At 46.2% G+C, this 22,802-nt stretch overlaps 1 protein-coding gene across 1 annotated transcript in view; it reads left to right on the forward strand.

The window, feature by feature from the left end:
* Positions 1-22,802, forward strand: part of CTNNBL1 (catenin beta like 1) — a 477,418-nt gene that overhangs the window by 160,197 nt on the left and 294,419 nt on the right. Inside the window, exons 4-6 of the mRNA XM_078652114.1 lie at positions 6,360-6,499; positions 18,818-18,915; positions 21,518-21,611. Of these exons, the coding sequence (XP_078508240.1) occupies positions 6,360-6,499; positions 18,818-18,915; positions 21,518-21,611 (332 nt within the window). The remainder of the gene's footprint in view (positions 1-6,359; positions 6,500-18,817; positions 18,916-21,517; positions 21,612-22,802) is intronic.

A 22,802-nucleotide genomic window follows, 5' to 3' on the forward strand; every position in this document is an offset into this window, starting at 1 on the left:
CAGGATTTTGCCCAATTAACCTTTAAGCCTGATAGCTTACCAAAAAGTTCGAGAATCCTTTCTGCCCCCTCCAGGTCCTCATCCGCATTCTCCAGAAATAGTAAGAGGTCATCCGCATTCAACGAAATAGCCTGCGGGATCCCCCGGTATACTAGGCCCTTGTAATAACGCCCCGCCCGTGCTTCCGCCGCAAAAGGCTCCATTGCCAGTGCAAACAGCAGAGGGGATAGCGAACACCCCTTCCTAGTGCCACGGCCCACCCGATATTGGCTCGAAATCAAGGAGCCTATCCTGACCATTGCTTTCGCCGACGTGTACAACACTTTGGTCCAACCAATATACTTATCTCCCAGACCGAATCGTTGCAAGACTCTATAAAGGTATCCCCATTCCAAACTGTCAAACGCATTCTCGATGTCAATTGATAACACCAAAGGCATGCTCATCCCTGACATTGGGGTCCCCAAGTAGTCGTATCAGTCGGCGTATGTTGATGGTGGTGTTCCGCGCTGGGATGAAGCCGGACTGATCCCTATGGATCAGCTCCGCCATGTGGCTCAGCAGTCTATTGGCCAGTATTTTGCTCAGGATTTTATAGTCTGTCATCAGCATAGACAACGGACGATAGGAGGAGAGTTTATTACTCTCCCTCCCCGGCTTCAGCAACGGGATCATCAGAGCTTCGCGCATGGATGGAGATAGCTTCCCTCTCGACCTAGCTTCGTTGTAAACCGCCTGAAGTTGCGGAGCTAGGGCCACCAGGTATTTACTGTAAAACTCTATGGGCAAACCGTCCAGCCCCGGGGTTTTGTTTCGAGCCATCTGCTTCACTGCGCTCCCCATCTCCCCATGTGTAATGTCCCTGCCCAGATCGTCTGACTGTTCTTGTTCTAGCCACGGCAATTGCAGTCCCTCCAAAAAGGTGTCAATCTCATACTCCTGGCCCTCTGTCCCGTTTTCATATAACCTCTCATAGTACGCCGGGAATCTATCCAATATGTCGGCTTGGGTATTGTAGGTGCTTCCCCCTTCTTCCTCAATTGCCAAGATCGGATGGCTACGCCTAGTCGGGTTAGCCAACCAGGCTAGCATCGTTCCCGCCTTGTCCCCCTCAACATGCGCCCTCGTCAGGTAGCTCTTATGATCAAAGCTCCGTAACCTTACCATCTCAACCGCCACTGCTTCCCTGGCCTTCCCAACCCCTTCTTGGAGCTCGGGATGGTTAGGGCGCGGCAACTCAGCTTTCCGCAGTTCTCTCTCGGCCCCTCGGCCCTGTCTAGGTCATCTAAGAGCGTTTTACGGACTCCCGCATATGTCCCTATGCAATGGCCTCGGATGACAACCTTGAAGGCATCCCACTCCATCGCCCTGGAGGTCGTGGTTTCATTATTTTCTTCGAAGTATTGAGTGATCCTCTCGCCTAGTGCTTCCCTGAACAGTAAATCGTCTAGGGTATCTGGTCGTAGCTGCCAGGTCGGGACTCTAGAGACCTCATTCATCCAGTTTAGTGTCAACAGTAGGGGATTGTGGTCAGACAATGTGCGGGTCAAGTATTCAGCGTTTGCCACATTAGCAGTTACGAGTGGGGAGCACAAAAACACGTCCAGCCGGACGTGAAGATCGTGTATACTAGAGTAAAATGAATAGTCCCTCATTGTGGGGTGCAATGCCCTCCAAGCGTCCACTAATTCCCAACTCTCCTGCCATTCTAATCTACGCTTCGCTAGCCTATGCACTGGTGATGCTCTCAGTGGTGGGTGGGATCTGTCTAATGTGGTGTCCGCCACTGAATTGAAATCCCCCCCATGACGATAGGGCCCGCTAAGTAGCTCGCCAGTGTGCCTGAGAGTTTCGTCATCAAGGCTCACTGATCAATATTAGGCGCGTACACGCTGCATAGTGCTATGTCTCGGCCCCTAAGTTTCCCCTCTATGGCCACGAATCTGCCCTCCGGGTCTATTACTTGTCTAGTCACTTGGAAGGGAACCCCCGCCCGAATCCATATCAGCACCCCTCTTGCAAATGCAGACTATGTAGTGTTGAATAGTTGCCCCCTCCACCGTCGCTGTAGCGCTATGCCCTCCTGTTTTGTCAGGTGTGTCTCCTGCAATAGTGCAATCTGAACTCCTCTACGAACTAAATAAGCATGCACCTTGTGTCTTCTCGCCATAGTGTGCAGCCCCCGCACATTCCAGGTCACACATTTCAGTACCCCAGAGCTAGCCATTGTCCCTCGCTAACCAATGCACAGTATCAACAGTTCGCTTCCAGGCACGTATGGCGGTTCTCCCCTGATTCAACCCCCCCCCCCATGCAACAGGTCCCCAATCCCCACCCCCCTCGAGCTCCCCCAACTACTCTCGGCAGCCTCCCCCCAGGACAGGACCCACCGTTACAAAAGCAGCTCCCATCCAAACTTCAACAAAAGGGTCAACTACCCCAATCGCTATCCCTTTACTCCGTAGTCTCCACTACGGTGACCTTAAGGGCCAACAGTGCGTGACACAACTCCGAGAGTGGCTATCACAATCTCGTCCCCTCCGCCCCACAATCCCTCTATAATCACTCACGAGTTTCCGTTCTTCTGCTCCACAGTGTTTTACATCAAGGGGTCTCAGTCCCCCCATGGTCTTCATATAAAACAGTTCTGCACGCTGTACCTCTCAAGCTTCTATAATTTATCCCGATGTTTGTGGTGTTACCACTGGTCCCCTGGCACCACCAATTTCTGAGAGGTCCGTTTCCGAGCCTGTAGCCTGGTCCTCAGAGTTTGAGCCCTTACAGGAACGGTTGCGCGTCGTTCCCGACAAGTCCACCACCGCTTGCAGTGCTGCCTTCCTCTCCTCCTCCGTCTGCGATGGTGTTGGCTTCTTAGTCCTCTGTCGGCGCTTCCGGAGTCGCTGTGATTTCCTGATCGGTTGGCTCTGCTGTTCCTCCTCAGCTCTGACTCGTGCTCCGTCCGTCCCGGCCTTATAGGTGTCCCACCACGCCCAGGCATCGACTGATGTGGGTGAAAAGAGTGTCTTGTCGTCCACCACGACTCTGAGCTTGGCCGGAAAGAGTAGCGAATATTTAATACCCTCCGCACGCAACTCACGCTTGATCGACAAAAAGGAGGCCTGCAGTTTTTGTGTTTCAAATGTGAAGTCCGGAAACATTGTCACGTTGTTATTGTCCACCTGGAAGGGGCCCGCTTCTCTGGCCCTCTGCAGCAGCCAGTCCCTGTCCTTATAGTACAACAGTTTTATCACCACTGGACGGGGCGGGCGGCCCGGGCAGGCGGTCTGGCCGGGACTCGGTGCGCCCGCTCTAGCGTGAAGAAAGGTGAAAGCCCCTCTGGCGCCACCTCTGTCCGTAACCAGTTGTCTAGAAATCCCACCATTTCGTCACCCTCTTTTTTTCTCTGGAAGGCCGACCAAGCGTACATTATTCCGCCTACTACGATTCTCAGCGTCCTCCGCTCGCCTTTCCAGCGCTAGTATTCGGTCTAGAGCATCCCCCAAACGTCCTTCCATAGATTTGTGCTCTGGTACCATCTCTTGCAGGGTGATCTCCGTGCTCTTGACCCTGCCCTTTAATTTATCGTGATCCGCGCGTAGGAGTCCCCATCCTGTCGCTACTTGAGCTATATCTTGTCGTAGCGCTTCTTTCGTGGCCGAGATTGCTTCCAATATACGGTCTTGCATTTGTTGTAGTTCTGTAGGGCCCTGCTCCGCACCATCGTCTCAGAGACGGTGGCTCCGTCCCCTTTTCCTTTTGTTTTCCCCATCTCGATTGGTACACCTGGCGGTGGCTTCTCTCCTTGAAACCCGAAAAATTGGGGAGGGGGGCCTTCTCACTGTTTCGGGGTGAAGGCTCGACTGTTCTGCCGTAAACCCCCAGCAGCCCCTCAGGCTCCAGACTTCAAGTTCCTGCCAGCTCTCACTGTCTCATCCTCCGACCAGCGCCCCTCGCGTAGGAGCAACCAGTTCAGGGGCGGCTCCTCATCACATCAGCGCTGCTCGATTTGGACCAGACAACTATGGCGCCTTAGGCCTCCCCTCAGTCGTTGCAGGGTCCACGTCCCGCCAGGGAACAGGGGTTGCACTATCTCTTAACAGTCCGCTGCCCTGCTGGAGCCTCTGGCTGTATCTGGTCACTGCCACCGTTGTTAGCTGCTCGGCACTCGCAGTCTCTCAGACCTATCGGCAGTAGTACTTCCAAGCCGGGGTAATCGGCTCCTATGCAGCTCCTCCTCTCGAGAGCAGGGGTCCTCACTTATCTTCATCTGCTACCTCGTTCTCTCCCAGGCGGCATGGGTCTGCGCTCAGGTTCCGTTTCACCCGTGTCTCCTTTGGGCTGTACCCCTATTGCCTGTGCCTTTCACTGTACAGTGGCAGTTCCGAGCGTTTGCCTACTCTGACATAGGGCTCCGTCCCTCCCCGGCCCTATAAAGCGTTTGTCCTGCTCAGGGCTCTGCAGTTCTCATAGCGCTAAGCGTGCGCGACTTGGCCCCCCCTGGGTCCGGGCTGTTCGCAAGCGTTGACTTTCTCCGGGTTCCTGGCCGCACCTCAGCTGTGCTATGCTGGACAGATCGTTCCACCTTACACTCGATCGGATCCCTTCATTCGCCAGCGTTCTACGTGCAGCGCGCTCACCTTCCTTTGCCTTCTCAGCCCTCTCACGCCGCGGTCCCCTCAGCCATCGACCCCCGGGGCCGCCGCCATCTTATGCTTACTTCGGGAGAAGCCCGACAGCCGCCGACCGGTGCCTCCTCGTGGGTGTCAGGGGGTGTTATTAACTGTCTCCCCCGCAGCAGCCACTCATTGACGCCTCCGGCGGCGCCCCGTGTGGTTGGTGTAGCTGTAGAGGAGGACGCCGGTCTCTCGCAGCATTCAGTTGCGCCGGCACATCTAGCAGTCCGCCATCTTAGGTCGAAGCATCTCGCTCTCCGATCGGGTCGCCGAGACAGTTTCCCAAGCTGTAAAGCGGCAATTTGCGCAAGCCCTGGGGTCCCTTCGCCCCACCGATGCACTCGTCTGTCAGGGCGTTCTCGATCCGCCGGATTTCGTGCCTTTTACCAGGATTTTAGCCGGGATCGGGCGCGGAGCTCCGGGCTCACGCTGCCTACCTCCTCGGCATCCAAGCCACGCCTCTTGATGGTCACTTCATGCTGCGTTTCTTGTGATAGAATCTGTTTGTTGGCATGCTTTTCTTGTGTTCCACAACAGTCGTTATTTAATAATCTGCAGACCTCGTTTGTCATAAATAATTAATATATTAGGTGCCCATACATCATCTTGTGCTGTATCATTATGCTGAAATTCAGTGACAAAGATTTGAAAATAACATTGGACATGAGACATGTACACAGAAGTTAAGCTCCTGTTTTTGGAACACTTGACTATGTTTCTTTTCTTCACCTTCTCTTGATTTCTAGGTACCTTGCAACAAGTCTTATTGTAGTGTGAATGTATTGTCAAAGTGCTAAACTTGGGTACTCTCTAGATTGTCACAAAGTGTTAGGTAAATTGAGTAGCTTAAACCTTGCACTCTACTAGCAAAATGATCACGAGGCCCAAATAAACGTAGGGATAATGTGGCCTGGTGCTATAAGCCATGCTGGGCAGAATATAGTTTTAAGGCATAGTAATTTTTATTTTGTTTTCTTGGCTTCTGTAGAGTGCTTAATGAGGGTGGAAGGGGGATTAGGAGAGAAAGAATATAGGAGGAGGTTTTGAAAGTCCTTGCTGAAGAAATGGCTGTTAAAAAGAGCCCAGATTATCATAGTGAGCCTATTTCAGTCTTTATTGACATGTCAATTACAGAAAATCATGTGGGCATTCTACTGAAAACGGTTGGCATATCATAGGTTGTGCGGGCCTGGATGTGCATAGCGCTATTGTGCTGCATAGAGAATGTGGTGGTAGAGTGTTTGCGTGTTATGGACAGGAAATAGAACTGCATTTTGTCTCGGATTCAGACATTGAAGAACGTCTGTAGAACAGAATCCTGTATATGAGTCTGTAGCTGTGTATTTAAGTCTTTGGCGGTAGCTGACAGACGTGTATGTAGCCTGGTGCTTATGATTTTTAGTTTTCATACCGAGCCAGAGAGTTTCAAAGCATTGATAAGGAGCCTTCTACAAAGCTGACAAAATAAGAAGGCGGCTCCTTTGAAGATGTTTATTTAAGAATGCACGAGTAAGTTTCTTTTTATAACACATGTGGATTAGTAACTGAGTTGCAGAAGGATGAAGTGGGGAATTCATGACCAATTACTGCCTTGTGTTTTCGTACTGATCAACCTGAATAGGGTGTCCTTTCTCTCATTTCTTATTTTGGACGTTCTACTCAGATGTTGTCTTTTTTTTCTGGCAGATTCATGGAGTCCGAGCTGGATCTGAATGACATTCTTCAGGAGATGCATGTGATTGCCACCATGCCGGACCTGTACCACCTGCTGGTTGAACTGAATGCGGTGCACTCCCTGCTGGGGCTGTTAGGGCATGACAACACAGATATCCTTTGCTAAATCAAAAGGGCCTTCTTCCTAATTTACATGTTTTTCTCTTTGGAGGCTTAAAATGGTCACTGAACTAGAACAAAATACACATGTGTGAATAGGATGGGCATCCTTACATTGAACATCCAGCGTCCCACTTTGGCCTTCTTCGTTTCCTCTTTAGAGTTTTTCTCAGAGCGAAGCGACAGAATGTGAAGAAACGACTTGGTGCTGTAAAGTTTGTGGCAAACTATTACTTATAAAAAACTATTTCTTGAGGTCTTTCCTTCTGACTCTTTACGTCTTCCATATGTGAGCAGAAACCTGGCTTGGACAGCAGGACATTGTAGCTCCTTGTCATTATAATTCTGTTCATAATCCAGTTTTTTGTGTGACATTTTTGCACTCGCTTAAAATGAGATGTTTTTCTAACTCAAAAAAACAAAATGTGGAGAGCTAGGACTGTTGGACGGCCTTACTTGTCCCTAGAAGTATTTGATAACCAAAGAAGACGGCCAAAATGAATGACTGTCTGACACTAGAATGTCTGGCACCTCAAAAGTTTGATATGAAAACCCTCACACACCAATCTGGTTGGTGTCATGCTTCATCATCGGGTCCCAGCCGGGTAGCCAAATGTTTTTCTAACTGCCACATGGGTCTGATGATGCTTGTAGTTTCTTCACCACTTTGATGTAGGCGCTCACAAATCTTAACACTCTAGGCATGTTACCTAATCAGTCTACCCTCATTGTACTGCAGCTGTTGACACTGCAAAACTTCACAGATTTTAAGCAGTGCTTGCCTTATTAGTACTCTTGCAGGCCTCAATGCCTGTGCCCACTTCACTTTTATTAGTTGTACCATACAACACTTTAGTGTTATGTTGTGTACCGCAGTATTAAATTCAGGCTCGGAAAGCTCTAAGTTTGGCCGGGCTTACTTATTCTTGTATGTGGTGTATTTGCCTCCTGGGTTTTACACTATGTATGGTAGAATATTAACACATGGGTCATTCATAAGTGCTTTAACTATGCAATGCGTTGTGTTGTCAATAAGGGCATGTATACCAATAAAATTATAGTTTCTGTTAGACCTGCCAGCTTTAGTGTGGTCTTTCCCCAAACGTTTTGCCTCTCCATTTTATTGAGATTATTTTTGTTGGCCTAATTTCCATTTGCGGCAACTTTCCAGGGATCTGTTGAGTGTATCCTCCAGAGTATTGCGTGTTCCTGCAACATGCTCCGCTTTGAGTGTGATGTTGTGAACTGTCAGCCACTGCCAAAGGGCCTGAGCCTCTAAGGAAAGAGCCAGGGACCTCGTTCCTCCATGCTTGTTCACATATTGCATGCTGGTCGTGTTGTCTGTATGTACCAGAACTGATGAGCCGTGTATGCGAGGCAGAAAAGCTTGGAGATAGAGGAAGATGGCGTTGAGCTCTAGGCGGTTTATATTCATGGACTTTTGGGATTTTGGAGATGTTCTCCCCTTCCTTCGAGGGAGGCATCTGTAGTTATGATGAAGTCTGGAATCAATGGTAGAAATGTAAGGCCTTTGGAGATATGTGATATGTGGGTCCACCAGTTCAGAGTTTGGACCATTCTTGGCATTATTTTTATAAAGTCGTCGAAAGACCCCTCTGTTTGTAGCCATTGAAGTTGTAACTCTGCCTGCAAGGAGCACAAGATTGGTTTCTAATGACATAATTCCTAGCATTGATTTGTACTGATGCACTGCAGCAGTCCTTTTTCAGTAAAATTTGAGAGCTAATTGCACTAGTTTACATTTGTCCCACCTTTTGGATGTTTTGTTCCCGCCCTGGAGACTGCCCCTGCTACATGGATCCTTTCACTATCAGCCATATGTTTAGTTTCGGTGCACTCTTTTTTTTATTTTATTTTTATTGATTTAGCCGTGCTTGCAACTTTATCTGTCTGTCTGAAGCCTTCTTGTTTCCCATGATCAGTGCGGCACACTGCGCTTCATCTTTAAATATGGTGGTCGTGCCTTTCTTTTGTTCTGCAATACGTGGCTCGCCCACCTCTATTTTTAATTTTAAAGCGACTTTAACATATTTTCATACTATGCTTTTTGCATCATTTACAAGGCTATATATTTTCTTGGCTCTCCTTGTGCACCACAGGCTCTTAAAGCCAGAGATCGACTCTAGGCTCATTTAGTAAACCATCAGTATGATTACTCTTAACCATTCTTGGGTAAAACCAGTAGTTTGTTTAATTGTTTGTTTGGTTGTTAATATGAGGTTCTGGTTTCAGCCTGCACATTTTATGAAGTCACTCTTTCCCCTGCTTTTCCCGCTTTGCTGTCATTACTACTGAGACGTCTATGTGACTGTGTTATCATTGGCTGTTTCGAATGTCTCTGCTCGCGGTGATTGGGTGCTTAGGGACAGTTTAGCGTGGCTGGTTTCAAATCTGCTCATTTGGCAGCATCTGCAGTGTGGAAGGAGCTGTGTTTTTCAGGTAAAGGCTAATTTATATCTTTCAGCATGTGCCATTATAGATGCTTGTGCTGTCAAATTAAGAAATTGCAAAAAACACAGTTGAGGGACAGAATGTAGAACAATGTCATACATTCACCCCAGTACAAGGATCTGGACCTAAATCCATCGTTTTTTTGCACTCCACACCACCCTGGGTTAGACACTGGCTATATGCAAATCAGCTCTGACCCTGTGCCTCATGGGAACAGTCCAGTCCGAACTACCAAGCCATGTCTTTCCCAGACCGGAATCAAGCATCCAAGGACCGGTTTCTGGCTATCGTCCTTCTTCAGCCTGGATAGCTTGACTCCAGTGGTGTGGAGAGCCTGGGACTCACGTCTGAGTGTCCCCAGCCCACTCGGGGTGAAAATTGCAAGGCTCTCCACACCACTGGAGTCAAGCTATCCAGGCTGATGAAGGCTGATAGCCAGAAACCGGTCCTTGGATGCTTGATTCCGGTCTGGGAAAGACATGGCTTGGTAGTTCGGACTGGACTGTTCCCATGAGGCACAGGGTCAGAGCTGATTTGCATATAGTCAGTGTCTAACCCAGGGTGGTGTGGAGTGCAAAAAAACGATGGATTTAGGCCCAGATCCTTGTACTGGGGTGAATGTATGACATTGTTCTACATTCTGTCCATCAACTGTGTTTTTTGCAATTTTCAACCCGAGTGGGCTGGGTATGCTCAGACGTGAGTCCCAGGCTCTCCACACCACTGGAGTCAAGCTATCCAGGCTGATGAAGGCTGATAGCCAGAAACCGGTCCTTGGATGCTTGATTCCGGTCTGGGAAAGACGTGGCTTGGTAGTTCGGACTGGACTGTTCCCATGAGGCACAGGGTCAGAGCTGATTTGCATATAGCCAGTGTCTAACCCAGGGTGGTGTGGAGTGCAAAAAAACGATGGATTTAGGCCCAGATCCTTGTACTGGGGTGAATGTATGACGTTGTTCTACATTCTGTCCATCAACTGTGTTTTTTGTCAAATTAAGAAAAGCAGAGTAGAATGTACTGGCAGAGGTGATGGGTAAAGCCTGTGGGATCGTATCAAGGAAGTCTTACTGAGCGGTGTGGTGGCCCGTAATGAACACAGTTACACAATACGAACTCCAAACACATAGAATCACTGCTAACAACAGGGGTTTCGCGGATCAAAGCAGACTTCTTATTCTTAAAGTAGATAACAGACGACAACACAGACATTTTGACTACATCACGCGGGGTGCAGAAGTGTGGCTCAATGGTTAGAGTGGCAGACCCTGATGCAGAGGTCTGGTCCGGACCTGGGTTCAATTCCCACCTCGGCGGGTCTTGGGCTCAATTTCCCGACCTGATAATTCTCGCCTCGGCGCCTATTCTAATCATGGGTCCCACTCTGCAACTCTGGGCAATAGCTTGCTTAATCTCCACAACAGCCCCAACAGCGCTAGGATGCCTGGCCTAACCTTGGGGGTGCCCAGGAGTGGGCGCTTCACAGGGAAAGGCCAGAAGGGTTCCGCAGCGGTATGTATACAGCGCCTTGAGACCCCTTCGGGGGTGATACTTGCGCTATATAAGCACTACATTTAAATTTTTTTTTTTTACATGTAAAGCATCAAAGGTCTCGCCACAAAAACATCAAACAGTTAATATCGGCATAAGAAAAGCAATCAGATTAGAACTGCCCCGACAACCTCAGCCCGCGCTGCTATGGAACATGCTAAAGCAAACAAGAATGGGGTTTGGAGGGAGCAGCAGTCAAAGGCTTTATTAAACAACCTAATGAATTCTGGGAGTTGTGGTCTTGATTTTGATATCCAGAAGAAGAGACCTGTATTGGAACACGGTGCCCCTGTTGACATGGATTCACCTAGTGACTTTAACTGATGTGTTAAATGTTTATTAAGTCTGCTCTTAAGGGTGTCTTCTGAACATCAGCGCACAGATGATAACTCATTGTTAAACAAATGTTGATTCCTGAAGGGCTCTGTATACAATGCAGCTTTCCTAGTCTTTGACATATATTCTTAAAAACGTGTGCTGGAATTATGCCAACAGAAAAAAAGCATAAAGATGAAGGTATACACGTGGATAAAAGCAAAGTGGCTCTTGGAGGCCTCAGCACTTATTTAGAAAGCATTACTGAACTCCCTATTGGAAGGGTGGTCTGGTTAGCTCTGCTCATCTCTCCCTCACACTCCTACTAACCTGGTTACCTTTTACTCCAACTGCCACCTCTCATCTCTCCCTAACACTCACCAAACCTGTCATCTCTCCCCATCCCATCCCACCCCACCCCACCTCTCTTCTCATCTCTCCCTCACTCTCCCACTGCCTCTCTCATCTCGCACTCCCACTGCCCCCTCTCATCCCTTCCTCACACTCCCTTTCTCCTCTCTGTTCTTACTGCTCACACATGTTGCCTTCCTGTACCTCCCTGCGCTGTGCACTCATCCACCTCCTTACCCCACCCCCTTCTGGGTGCCCCTTCCACTTGTCTTGGTGGTGCTCTCACTTCTAAAAATTGGAAATTGGAAAATGTGTACAGCCTGCCTCTTTCCTTGCTCTCTCTGTCTGCTCACATGTCTCTCTCAGTCCGGTGTCCATCCTCTGTGCACCGCCGTCAGCTGGTGGGTGGCCATTGCCTCTCAGAACACCTGCCTTACTTTAAGGTTAACAAGGTTTCTTTAGGAAGAGCAACCAGTCCCTCTCTCTTTCTCGTACTCTTTCACCCTCTCCCGCACTCTTCCCGCCTCTCTCATGTGGTTGACTTCAGGTCTTTGAGCAGTTTCTTTTCTGTGCCTTTTCAAGGTTTCCCTCCCTCAATCCCACCCTCTCCTCTTTTTGGGGTGTCTTCTGCGTACACAGGTGGTCACTCTTTATGCGTCTGTCACCTACTCTCCTTCTTACAGTCTCTTTCTGCTCCTCTGTTTGGAGTTCATTCACCATTTTGTGCACAACCTACCTATCCCTCTCTCTTCCTGTCTGTCTATTCAGTGCAACTCTCACCTCTATCTTTTCACCTTGCCATATACTTCCACTACACAAATTCACTCCACACCACACAATTCCTCAACAAACCATCCCAATCCAACCCACACAATTCCACTCCACACCACATACATCCACTCCCCACCAACCCAAAACACAGGGGTAAAAAACCTTGTCGCACTAATAGCTCCAACTCTCGCAATTGCAAGACCTTTTGGCATTGTCAATGCTTCATTCGCATGCTAGCACTGGCTGGGAAAAGGTTTCACCTAATTGGGGACAGCAAAACATCCAAATAAAGTAGTAAGCAACTGAAAGATGACCAGTCAAACTGTCCATAGATGCATTTTTGTTAAAATCTGCAGATGATGGATTATGTGGCAGATTTGGCAAATCCATTAATATGTGGTAAACGCCAAATCCCCGGAATCGCGTAATTTCAGGGGCCCTGTATTTTGTGAAATCTCGACAAACTGTAAATCCCTGTAAATATTGGTGTAAGCTCATAAAAGGTGACAAGCAACTGATTGTTAAATGTGTTATAAAACATATATACATTCCCTCTTGTATGGTATACATGTATTACACTGCCACCTGTGCTGTACTGACTATATTCTTGAAGGAAGGTTGCGGTGGTGCAGTCCGTGCTTTTAGTGATAATGCAGTTTTGGTGAAACTCCTTCTATATCTATTGAAAAGCCAAAGTGATTGGCTTTTTCTGTCCTTGTTCTTCTGCCATTGGTTGTACTCCCTGTTCAGTGTACTTGAAGAGTCCACGTAGATGAGTGCATGCTTCTGTGTGCTCCTAATACTGTGTATGTGGTAATACTAATGAATGGGTTAGTGAACGTTTGTGGCTGTAACACTGTCATGGTCTCAGGTTCACAGACCAGGCCGCTCACTCGAAGTGAGTTTAATGCTACAGGTATGTTCATACTATAATATTCAACGAAAACACGTATCGGACTCCGCTCCAACATGCCTTCCGCTCAACCTACCTTGAGTCCCAACCTTGTGCATCAGCCACCTCATTTCAACCCGAGGCCTGCTTCAGTGTGCATTCATAATTTTCATTATGTTTTAAACATCTATCATTTAACCTCATAGTGTGCATTATCTTCTAATGCAGCTTTTCATCTAATGAAACCTTTTAATTGAACTGATTTATTGAACGACTGTCATTCGAGTGTGCATTTTTACTGTTTTTTTAGCACAAGAAAACGAATAGAGCCTCTTCAGTCTAGTCGCTACATTACACACCCTGTATCAAAACATGGACTGCGAAATGTGACTATCCACAGATACTCGCACCTTGTGGTGTGCTTTATTCCATTGCAAGAAGCTTTTGAAGGGGTTACCGGCATATACTTTCCACTTCTGATGTGATTGTACTCAAATGAATCAACCCTCAAGTTACTCAAACAAATAAACTTTGTATGATGAGGCGTACTTAAAGTTAGTTAACAAAGGGAACCATTCCTACTGGGGAGGATTGACGCCGGTCTCATTATACATGAATGAGCCAATCCGGGATTCACAAACAGTGTGATGTTGTAAGACTGTGAAAAATCATTAAGCAAATTTGATGTATTCCATATCTCCAAGGTTAGAGCTATCAAAAAAATTAATAATTTGGATTCTTGGTTACTCTTGGGCCTGTCCTATTGGCATTTTGCCTCACTTAGTCCTGAAGATAGTCTGTTTGAAGAAGATCTTGCGGACTCCTTAACCATAAGATACCGGAATGTCGACGACTCCTTTATTCTGACCATTATTCTTGCTACGACCATAATTGAATGGATATTCATCCTTGGTCGGTTTATGGTCTAAGACTATTATTGGTTAGGTAGATATGCAGGTCACCACTAATCACTAATGTTGAATTGCGATGTGCATTTTGTGGTTATTGGATGTCAGTTGTGCTCTCAACCTATGACCCTTAATGAACATGTACTGTGCTTGATATGTATCTGTATTTATTGGATCTATGTTACTGAATTGACTTATATATTAACAAAATATGCTTTTGCTAATTGACTTTGAGTATGCCTCGCCGTATAACGTTTATTTGTTTAAAAAACTGCAGATTGGATTCATGTGATACCAATCACAGTATAAGTGGGAAGTGTATGCTGGTTACTTCTTCAGGAGCTTCTTGATATATGTGAGAGGGAGGGAGAGAGGGAGTGAGGGAGAGAGGGAGGGAGAAAGATAGAGAGAGAGAGAGAGAGAGAGAGAGAAAGAGCGCATATGAGAGAGATAATATATATATATATATATTTTGGAGGATTATTGGGTAGCCCTAGCGCAGTGTCTTTATTCCATTTTAGGCTATCACGAGCACCTGACCCTGCCTAGTTCTAATTTGCGTAGGCGACACACAGTGGGTCTCTCTCTGCCATGAATCTAACTGCAGGGTCCTCGCCATGCAGATCCGACTGCCGCTCTGATCTTCAAGCCAACATGGGGCCACACATGACACTTTTTCTATCCCCCACACCCTTTTCACAAAGCAACTCAATCTTGCCAAACACACATTGCACTGCACCACATAGGTTGCTTTGGTGGCAGCTGCTTGGTACTTGATTGACATTGCTGACAGCAGCACTGCAGTAAATGCTTTCTGAGCAATTCTCAATGATAACTTTAGTGGGGAAAAAACCTAATAATTGTATTGGACGATGGAGCAGATTACTTATTAATATTGGTGGCTGGCTTAATACTTTACTGACAGACGGTAGCCTGATTATTCTACAATACCAACTCATCGTGATGGTTACACAATGATATGTGATACAATTATTGAATAGTACTGGCTGATGGGCTGCTTACTGCAGGTTATTAGCTAGTAAAGGGTGAGTACAGGATGCTATTTCAAGGTAGAAAACTGCCGTATCGATCAATCGTACTATTATCTGCGCAGTATTAATGGTTAGTGAGTACTGTACAGTATTATCTGATGAAGCTGATGCTAATTAGTACTGATTATAGAATGATGGGTTACATTTTTGGACAGTATTGTTGGTGATATCATTTGGGCTGTTTGGACTTCTTATACACATAATTAACCTGTTAACAGCATGAGCATCAACAACTACCTTGAGTACTAGCACAGAAGCTCTAATTTGCAGAGCATTGCAGAGTGGCAGGGTATTAAGACATTTTCAGTTACATTTCCATGTGTGCTGATGGACTGCTTAGTTACTGTTCCAATCTGACAGACTTAAGTTCCTGTGCCACAAACGGCCAAAGACGGGTGCATGTCCCGCCTTTCCTCAAAACTTCCACTCCCATGGCCTAGGGGTCTTGAGAGCGAGCAGTGGCGAGCAGGGTGCCATCTGTTCTTGATCAGGTTTCCAATTAGCTTTCACTTTCGCATGCAGCTGCATTCCTGGTGTCTCAGGTTACGCGTGCCGCGCCGTGCTTTTGCTTGTTTTTGTATCTTTTTTTTGCTTTCAATGTTGTCAGGAGCCTGCCCTAAGGCATACAGCCACAGGTGGGTACTTTCTTTTTACGGGGCTTACACTGAAAATGCCCTGGTATCTAGCAAAACACAGTTGATATCACAGTCATTCCAGATGTATCTTTACTGTGGATCCCTATGAGACCGCGTAAAGCGGTCACCAAGTAGGTCAATAGCCTTTGGGAGTACTTGAATTTTTAAAAACTCACTAGTCAACGTTTGGATACGCTTGGCTTGGTCATGTCGCGGGTCCTTTCAAAAAGTGACTTCTAATGCACCACGATAACATCTTTTGTACTAGGGGGCGCTACCGAGGACTTTCACCGCTGCTACGGATATGGTATGCCGCCATTCGGGTATCTTTTATTGTTTACCTGAGTCATGTGGGGGCAAGTGGGAGGCACATGCTTTATACTTTGGACCGTAAACCTAGTGGGTACTACTTATAACTACCCAAGTATGTGCGCTTGGGTTTGGCGCTATGTCGCTCACCTTTATCCTTAGCATCATTGCCGCTCACCCTAGGAATGACTTAGCAGCGGGGGTTAAAATCATTCATGGACTTAGCCGGCTGGCATTCGTCATGATTTATTACTGCAAAAAATGCGCATTTTCTTTTTGGGCACGCTGAGACCAACAGTCATTACCGGTTTTCTAAGGTGGTAGCACTGCATAGGGAGCCCTCACATCGGCCCTTGAGGACATAGCAGGCATTTCACTGCATTTTTACTTGTGCGCGCCTGGGCTGTTACGTAGTGCTGGTTAACCATTGAAGTTACCTTTAGAAGTGTGGTTAAAATTAATCACATGGTTAACATGTCGGCACTTGTGATTTCATATGACGGTTTCAAGCATGTAGGGCGGGTCTAACCTTAATCACAATGTGGGCGGGGGATTACTCACACATTTTTTTACTTTCTTGTGGTACAATACATGATAATTCCCAAATCGTGCCAGTCTGCTTAGATTGTTGACAGGTTGTGTCTCCCATCCTCACTCGTCGTTTACTCACGCCCACTTGCTGCTCCAAATCACGCGTGTGTAAACCTATCTCACTTATTAACACTATTATTCACAGCCGCCTGTGACTGCCGAATACCTTTGAGCCATATCTGACGTGGGCTGCAAATGGCACGTGTGTGTTTGACGGGGGGGGGGGGAGGGGGGGGTTAGCATTCTAAACTTTTGCCTAGTGTTCTGATGTTCATAGATTTTGTAGCACCCAGGATAATGTGTTGCGTGGCTAAAAACGTATAAGGTCCCAAAGGCGAGACCTATTGGCTATGACAATGCATGTTTCCTAATGCCAAATACTAATCATGCATTCTGTACAACAAATAATGTACACATATATCTACAAGACATGTCATCTTCCCATCCAGGATGCTTATGGAAGCATATCTTTTCCCCCACTGGGGAAAATGCACTGTTGCATAAGCATATTGATCGGATAGAAGTTGTTGTTGGCCCAACCCTTACCTGAGTGTAATTTTCCCACCTTAATTTAATCCATAATTAAAGTGGTATTACTGACTGCAGGTCGGTGTGTCAGGCTTACCAAATAGCACATCTTTTCATCAAGAACCGTTGTTACTATGCAAACATCTGCAAGTGTGAATAAGAGCCCATTGAAGGTCACATAGTCCTTCCTGCGTTGCTAAAAACAGTCCATAGTGTGTGACAGAAATGTGCAGATTGACACAAGCTGAAATCACATGCACCAGTAGTAAATAAATGTCGGGAAGAAAAATGAAAACGGTTCTGCCACTGAACTAGAACATTGAGCTTCTTTTATCCCTGGCTGCATCTCTAACTCAAAGTGGATCTAAATTGTTTTGTTTTATGTTGAGCTGCCATTGTGTAATGTAAAATATTACAGAGCGGAATCTCATAAATCGCAACAGGCACTGGCAAAGCCAATAGGTCGCGCACTGGCTGTTAGCCTTTTAACTTTGTCAGTGATTGTTTTGTCATGGATTTTGCAGATCGGTATTGCGGAGGGAGATGCCAGGCCCTCATCAATCTGAAATAAAAATATTTGAAAAGTTGGCTTGAAGCAAACGTGTTTTTTGGTTGGCCTCCAAATGCAGTCATTGCCTTAGTAGTCCCTGGCAAGGAAGGTAACTACTTAGTATGTGCCCCTTGTGAAAGGGCAGAATGTAATCACCCACAATGAAGTTAGCCAATGGCTGAAGTGAGCTGACCCATTGCTCCATTCTGTATGCTGTAGCAGGCGGAAGAAAAAAGTGTGAATGACACGATTAACAGACCACTGGATTAAGAGGGCTACCTGGAAGTCATTGTAGCCAAGAATGTTATACTAGTCATAAAATGTCATTCATCTTGGGGCCCAAGAGATATCTTTTTTGTCCTAGCTTGCATTTTATGTTCTTTTCTTTACTTGCTCCCCTTTTATGTTTGTAGCATGACATACTTAGTTTTTCGTATTTACTTACAAATTGAAAAACATTTTTACTGACTTAATGGTTCTCCATGTGATTCCTCAGTGTATGGTTGTTCAGATTCAATAAAATCATTTTATTGTCCAGAGTCACAGGAATTCTTTTCGCAACTGGTCGCCTCTTTAAGATGTGTACAAAACCCTATTTATTAAAAGCAAATTTGTCATCCCTTATATTGAAATATTTGCGATCTTTGACGGTTGAAGATCACTTTGTAGACATTACTCTTAATTATTGTAAATAAAAACTAGCTAATATTTTAATGAAAATATAGATGGGGAGTTTTCTGGAATTCATTGTTATTTCTGTGTATTGGAGATTATGGCCCATATCAATGTTCCTCTACCATCTGGTTAACACTTTCTGAAATACTTGATCTTTCTAATTTAATATTTGTGAGTAAAACACTTACTTTATCTTATTTTATATTAATTATACTTTATTTTTCAATTTGGTATAAGTCCCAATCCTGTGTTTCTCACATATTCAATATTTGGTCAATTGTGTAGTCAAAATTGTACTCCTAGAAGGTCAAAAATGGTACAGATAGATGTCCAGAAGTACCTTTTTTGGCAGCAGACACTTGGTGCTTGATTTAGAGCTTGGCGGATGGTTTACTCCATCACAACGGTGACTGATAGCCTGTCCGCTGAAATATAAATCCCATAAGATATAATGGGATTTATATTTCAGCGGTCGGGATGTCCCTTGCTGTTGTGATGGAGTAACCCATCTGCCAAGATCTAAATCAGGCCCTTACTATTTTAGTATGGTGGAGCAAATGTGGGGTCTTGTCTTTATCTGGATCCTTTAAAGGCCGACAAAAACATTAGTAGCCATGCTCTTGGTTAAAGGGGCATTCAGTATGAAGAAGGTGGCCAGCAACTCTTTACGTGGTGGGTTGGTTTTTACTGATTTTATCCTTGACAGTTGGTCACATGTGTCCATTGCGGTAGTGGACTTGCTTCAGGAGCTGACTGACATAGACACACTACATGAAAGTGAAGAAGGCGCTGAGGTCCTGATAGATTCTCTGGTAAGTGGATATTACAGCTGTTGGGAATATATGAATAGTGTTACTGCTAATAACCTTTCCATGTGTGGGAACTTTTATTTTATGTTCCTCCCAATCTTGGGTTCATCAGGAGTCTACAAATACTTGAACATTCAGCCCTCCAGAAAAGCTGGTCCCTGAAATGCTTTGGCAAGTGCTTTAAACCAAAATAGTGTCAATACAACTCTTATCATTCTTTGCACAAATGTCCATATCATGGCTCGTGGTTCCAACATACGTTGGTGCCTTATTTACTCCTGCAACCCATACATTTATTCTCTGACTAACCAGACTTTCTGTATGTATTTTTTTTAATAGCATAAACCTAGCATAAACCTAGCCGAAGGGCAGCAAAACACTGTACTGAGTTGACGGCAAGCATAAAGTGAACGAGTCATGGTAAAGATGAAAGGGAACGAGTAATGGGAGAGGTGGCTGGGTTGTGGAAAGTTAATATATTGTGATGCAGTGTTCTTTAACCCCGTGGCTGCGGCCGGAATTCCGTGCCTGTGCGGCACATTCCAATAGCGGGCGTGGTCATGACTGCTCCCGGCCGTCATCCGCACACTCCCACCGTAACTCATGACGGCCGGGAGCCGCCACCAGCACCGAATGGGTTAAAGAGCTGCGTCTTCAACTCTTTCCTAAACTGGAGCAGCAATGTGGGGGGCCTCAACGATACGGAGATTGTTCCAGATCCTGGGTGCATAGACGGAAAAGGCCTGCAGCCTTGTGTTTTTTCTTTTTTATACTTCTTAGTTTGCAATCTGATGGTCTCTCTCTCCACTGTAGAATATCTTTTTTGTTTCCTCATCAAATCTGTCAGAGGGAAGAGACTGAAATGCTCGGAGTCTGCATTTCTTTTTTGTGGAGTTCTCCTCATTCTGTTCCATTTCCCTCCTCTCGAAGTCCTCCTCGTCTTATCATTGCAGTGTTGCCTCTCAGAGGTTAATTGCAAGGCCCAGGCTATTGTCCCTGCTCATGTCTGCAGCTTTCCTAATTACTGCCCTCCTCCCCCTTGTAACTGGCAAAGGGAAGAGATAGTCTCCCGGCGGATGCCTTTTATAAATCCTGCACACAGCAGCAGGAAATTAAATACAAGGCCCTTTGTTTCCCTTGTCACTGAACCCATCACAACAGCAGCAGGTCTAAGAGCTGCCATTGTCCACTTTGAAAGGGAGCAACTAATGCACATTCCTGGAACAACACAAAATCAATTGGGTGATTTTGCTGGAAAAGCTGACCCACCGCCTAACTGCTAGTAGAGGCAAGGGGAAGGCGAACCCATAACTGTCTCTGTGGTGCCCTGTGGCCCTGCCTTATGTCTGGAAGCCAGCTTGCTGCGTTCCTTTTGTGTTCTGGATAGGTGAACCTGTGTCTTTCCATGAGGGTTTATTCAGAGGGTGACAGCGATATGGGTATTGCGGGGTTTCAGGGAGCAAGGAAATGTTTCCACTGTTCCAGTGAAATGCTGAAAATAAGTGGCATGATAACTATTGATTACTAATGGATTCCACGTTGTGGCACCATGCTAGACAAAGGACCTTTGTAAAAATCAATGTTTTTGTTATTTGCGGGATATCAAGCACCCTGTCCATGTGCTGACCGCATTCCTTAGGTCTTGGGTTGATAGCACAGCAGTATAAATAGACTTTTGTTTACAATGCACATACAGCAGGCTTTACGTCCTCCCCTCTCAACCATTGGTGTTTTTGGACTAGCCTCTTTCAGCCACTGGCATGAGGCTTTGCCAGTCATATCTTGGATCAGCCTGGATTGCTCCCTCAGATAATGCTGTTGGCTTACAGTATATATGCTTTTTTTCCAATTACGTTTATTCAATGTATGCACTCAATTGGATTGAGGGACACCATGCTATGTCTCCTTGCCACTCCCTCAGTGGGATCCATGTTGCTAAAGCAAGCACAATTGTGCATGACTGTGTTTTACGTGTTAGCAAATTAAAACCTGCCTCATTGTACATTGTGACCGAAGTTTCGTATCGCTCCACAAAGGCACAATTTAGAATGTCATCCTGATATTAACTTATACCTTGTCTACAATACAATTTCAATTTTTAATTCATACTGTTTTTGTTACTCGGACTTGAAAATCAGTTTCAAGAGTAGATTTTCTGATTACAATTATTGTAATGTTTTTAATATTTCTGTAAAGTCTTCAAATGTGAGAACATCATTTCGGATGTGTTCCATTTAGCATTAAATATTTGACACACCATATTATTTATTGATATCTCGAGCTCATGCAAGGAGTAATATTCTTTACGCTCTGTGCTTATATCATGCTCTTTTAAGTATTTTTAGGAGAGGGTGGGCTAGGGTTAGGGTTGTGTCCTTTGCTTTGTAGCAACGTGATTGGCATTCCGGAAAATTCCTGGCTGTATTTTACATTGGCTTACTTTGCCCTTGCTGTGAAAGGTCACCTGAGACGCATGGTTTAGCTGCACCTCTAAGAAGGAAGGATTGAAGTGTTAGATTTGCATAAAGACAAGTGTCTGTAATAGGAAAAGTGATATCTCTGTTATAGACATTCATTTTATTCCTTCTATTTTCTGTCTCCTTAGGTTGATGGCCAGGTTGTAGCACTCCTGGTGCAGAATCTGGAGCGTCTGGATGAGGCCGTGAAAGAAGAGGTTGATGGAGTCCATAATACTCTTGGTAAGGTGCCAGTAATCACGTTGTCTCTCATCCCCCTCCAGAAAGTTCCCATTCAGCGGAAGTTTAACCCGTTAAGTGCGGCGCATGTTCAGCCGACGTCACGTGCACTACCTCGGTAGTGCTGCGCACGTCCACTGATAGTCGCGGCCCCGCCCGCGCAATAGAACGTTCCGCACCAGCGCGGAACGTTCAGCGCAGCGGAGGGGTTAAATCTTTTTATTCAACAAATATGCTGAAGTAACAATAACAACAAAACCAAAACCCCTTATTATCACCGCAAATACGCGCATTTACAGATGAAATTTGGCAAACGTTCTCCAGATATTAAAAGAACAGCTGCTCCCTCAGGATAAGCAAAAACAACAAGTGATGGACTGAATGTGGATCAATGTCACACACTCCCCCAGTCAAAAGATCTGGGCCCAAATCCATCGTTTTTTTGCACTCCACACCACCCTGGGTTAGACATTGGCGATATGCAAATCAGCTCTGACCCTGTTGCCCCATGGGAACAGTCCAGTCCGAACTACAAAAGCCATGTCCTTCCCAGAACGGAATCAAGCATCCGAGGACCGGACCGGTTTCGAGGTAACACCTCTCTTCAGCCCGGCTAGCTTGACTCCAAGTGGTGTGGAGTGCCTGGGACCCACGTCTGGGCATCCCCAGCGCACTTAGGGCGGCAATTGCAAAAACAACAAGTGATGGACTGAATGTGGATCAATGTCACACACTCCCCCAGTCAAAAGATCTGGGCCCAAATCCATCGTTTTTTTGCACTCCACAAGTCCTAAGTGCGCTGGGGATGCCCAGACGTGGGTCCCAGGCACTCCACACCACTTGGAGTCAAGCTAGCCGGGCTGAAGAGAGGTGTTACCTCGAAACCGGTCCGGTCCTCGGATGCTTGATTCCGTTCTGGGAAGGACATGGCTTTTGTAGTTCGGACTGGACTGTTCCCATGGGGCAACAGGGTCAGAGCTGATTTGCATATCGCCATTGTCTAACCCAGGGTGGTGTGGAGTGCAAAAAAACGATGGATTTGGGCCCAGATCTTTTGACTGGGGGAGTGTGTGACATTGATCCACATTCAGTCCATCACTTGTTGTTTTTGCAATTGCCGCCCTAAGTGCGCTGGGGATGCCCAGACGTGGGTCCCAGGCACTCCACACCACTTGGAGTCAAGCTAGCCGGGCT

Source organism: Lissotriton helveticus, chromosome 7, assembly GCF_964261635.1.
Source record: "Lissotriton helveticus chromosome 7, aLisHel1.1, whole genome shotgun sequence".
In the NCBI taxonomy this organism is placed as follows: domain Eukaryota; kingdom Metazoa; phylum Chordata; class Amphibia; order Caudata; family Salamandridae; genus Lissotriton; species Lissotriton helveticus.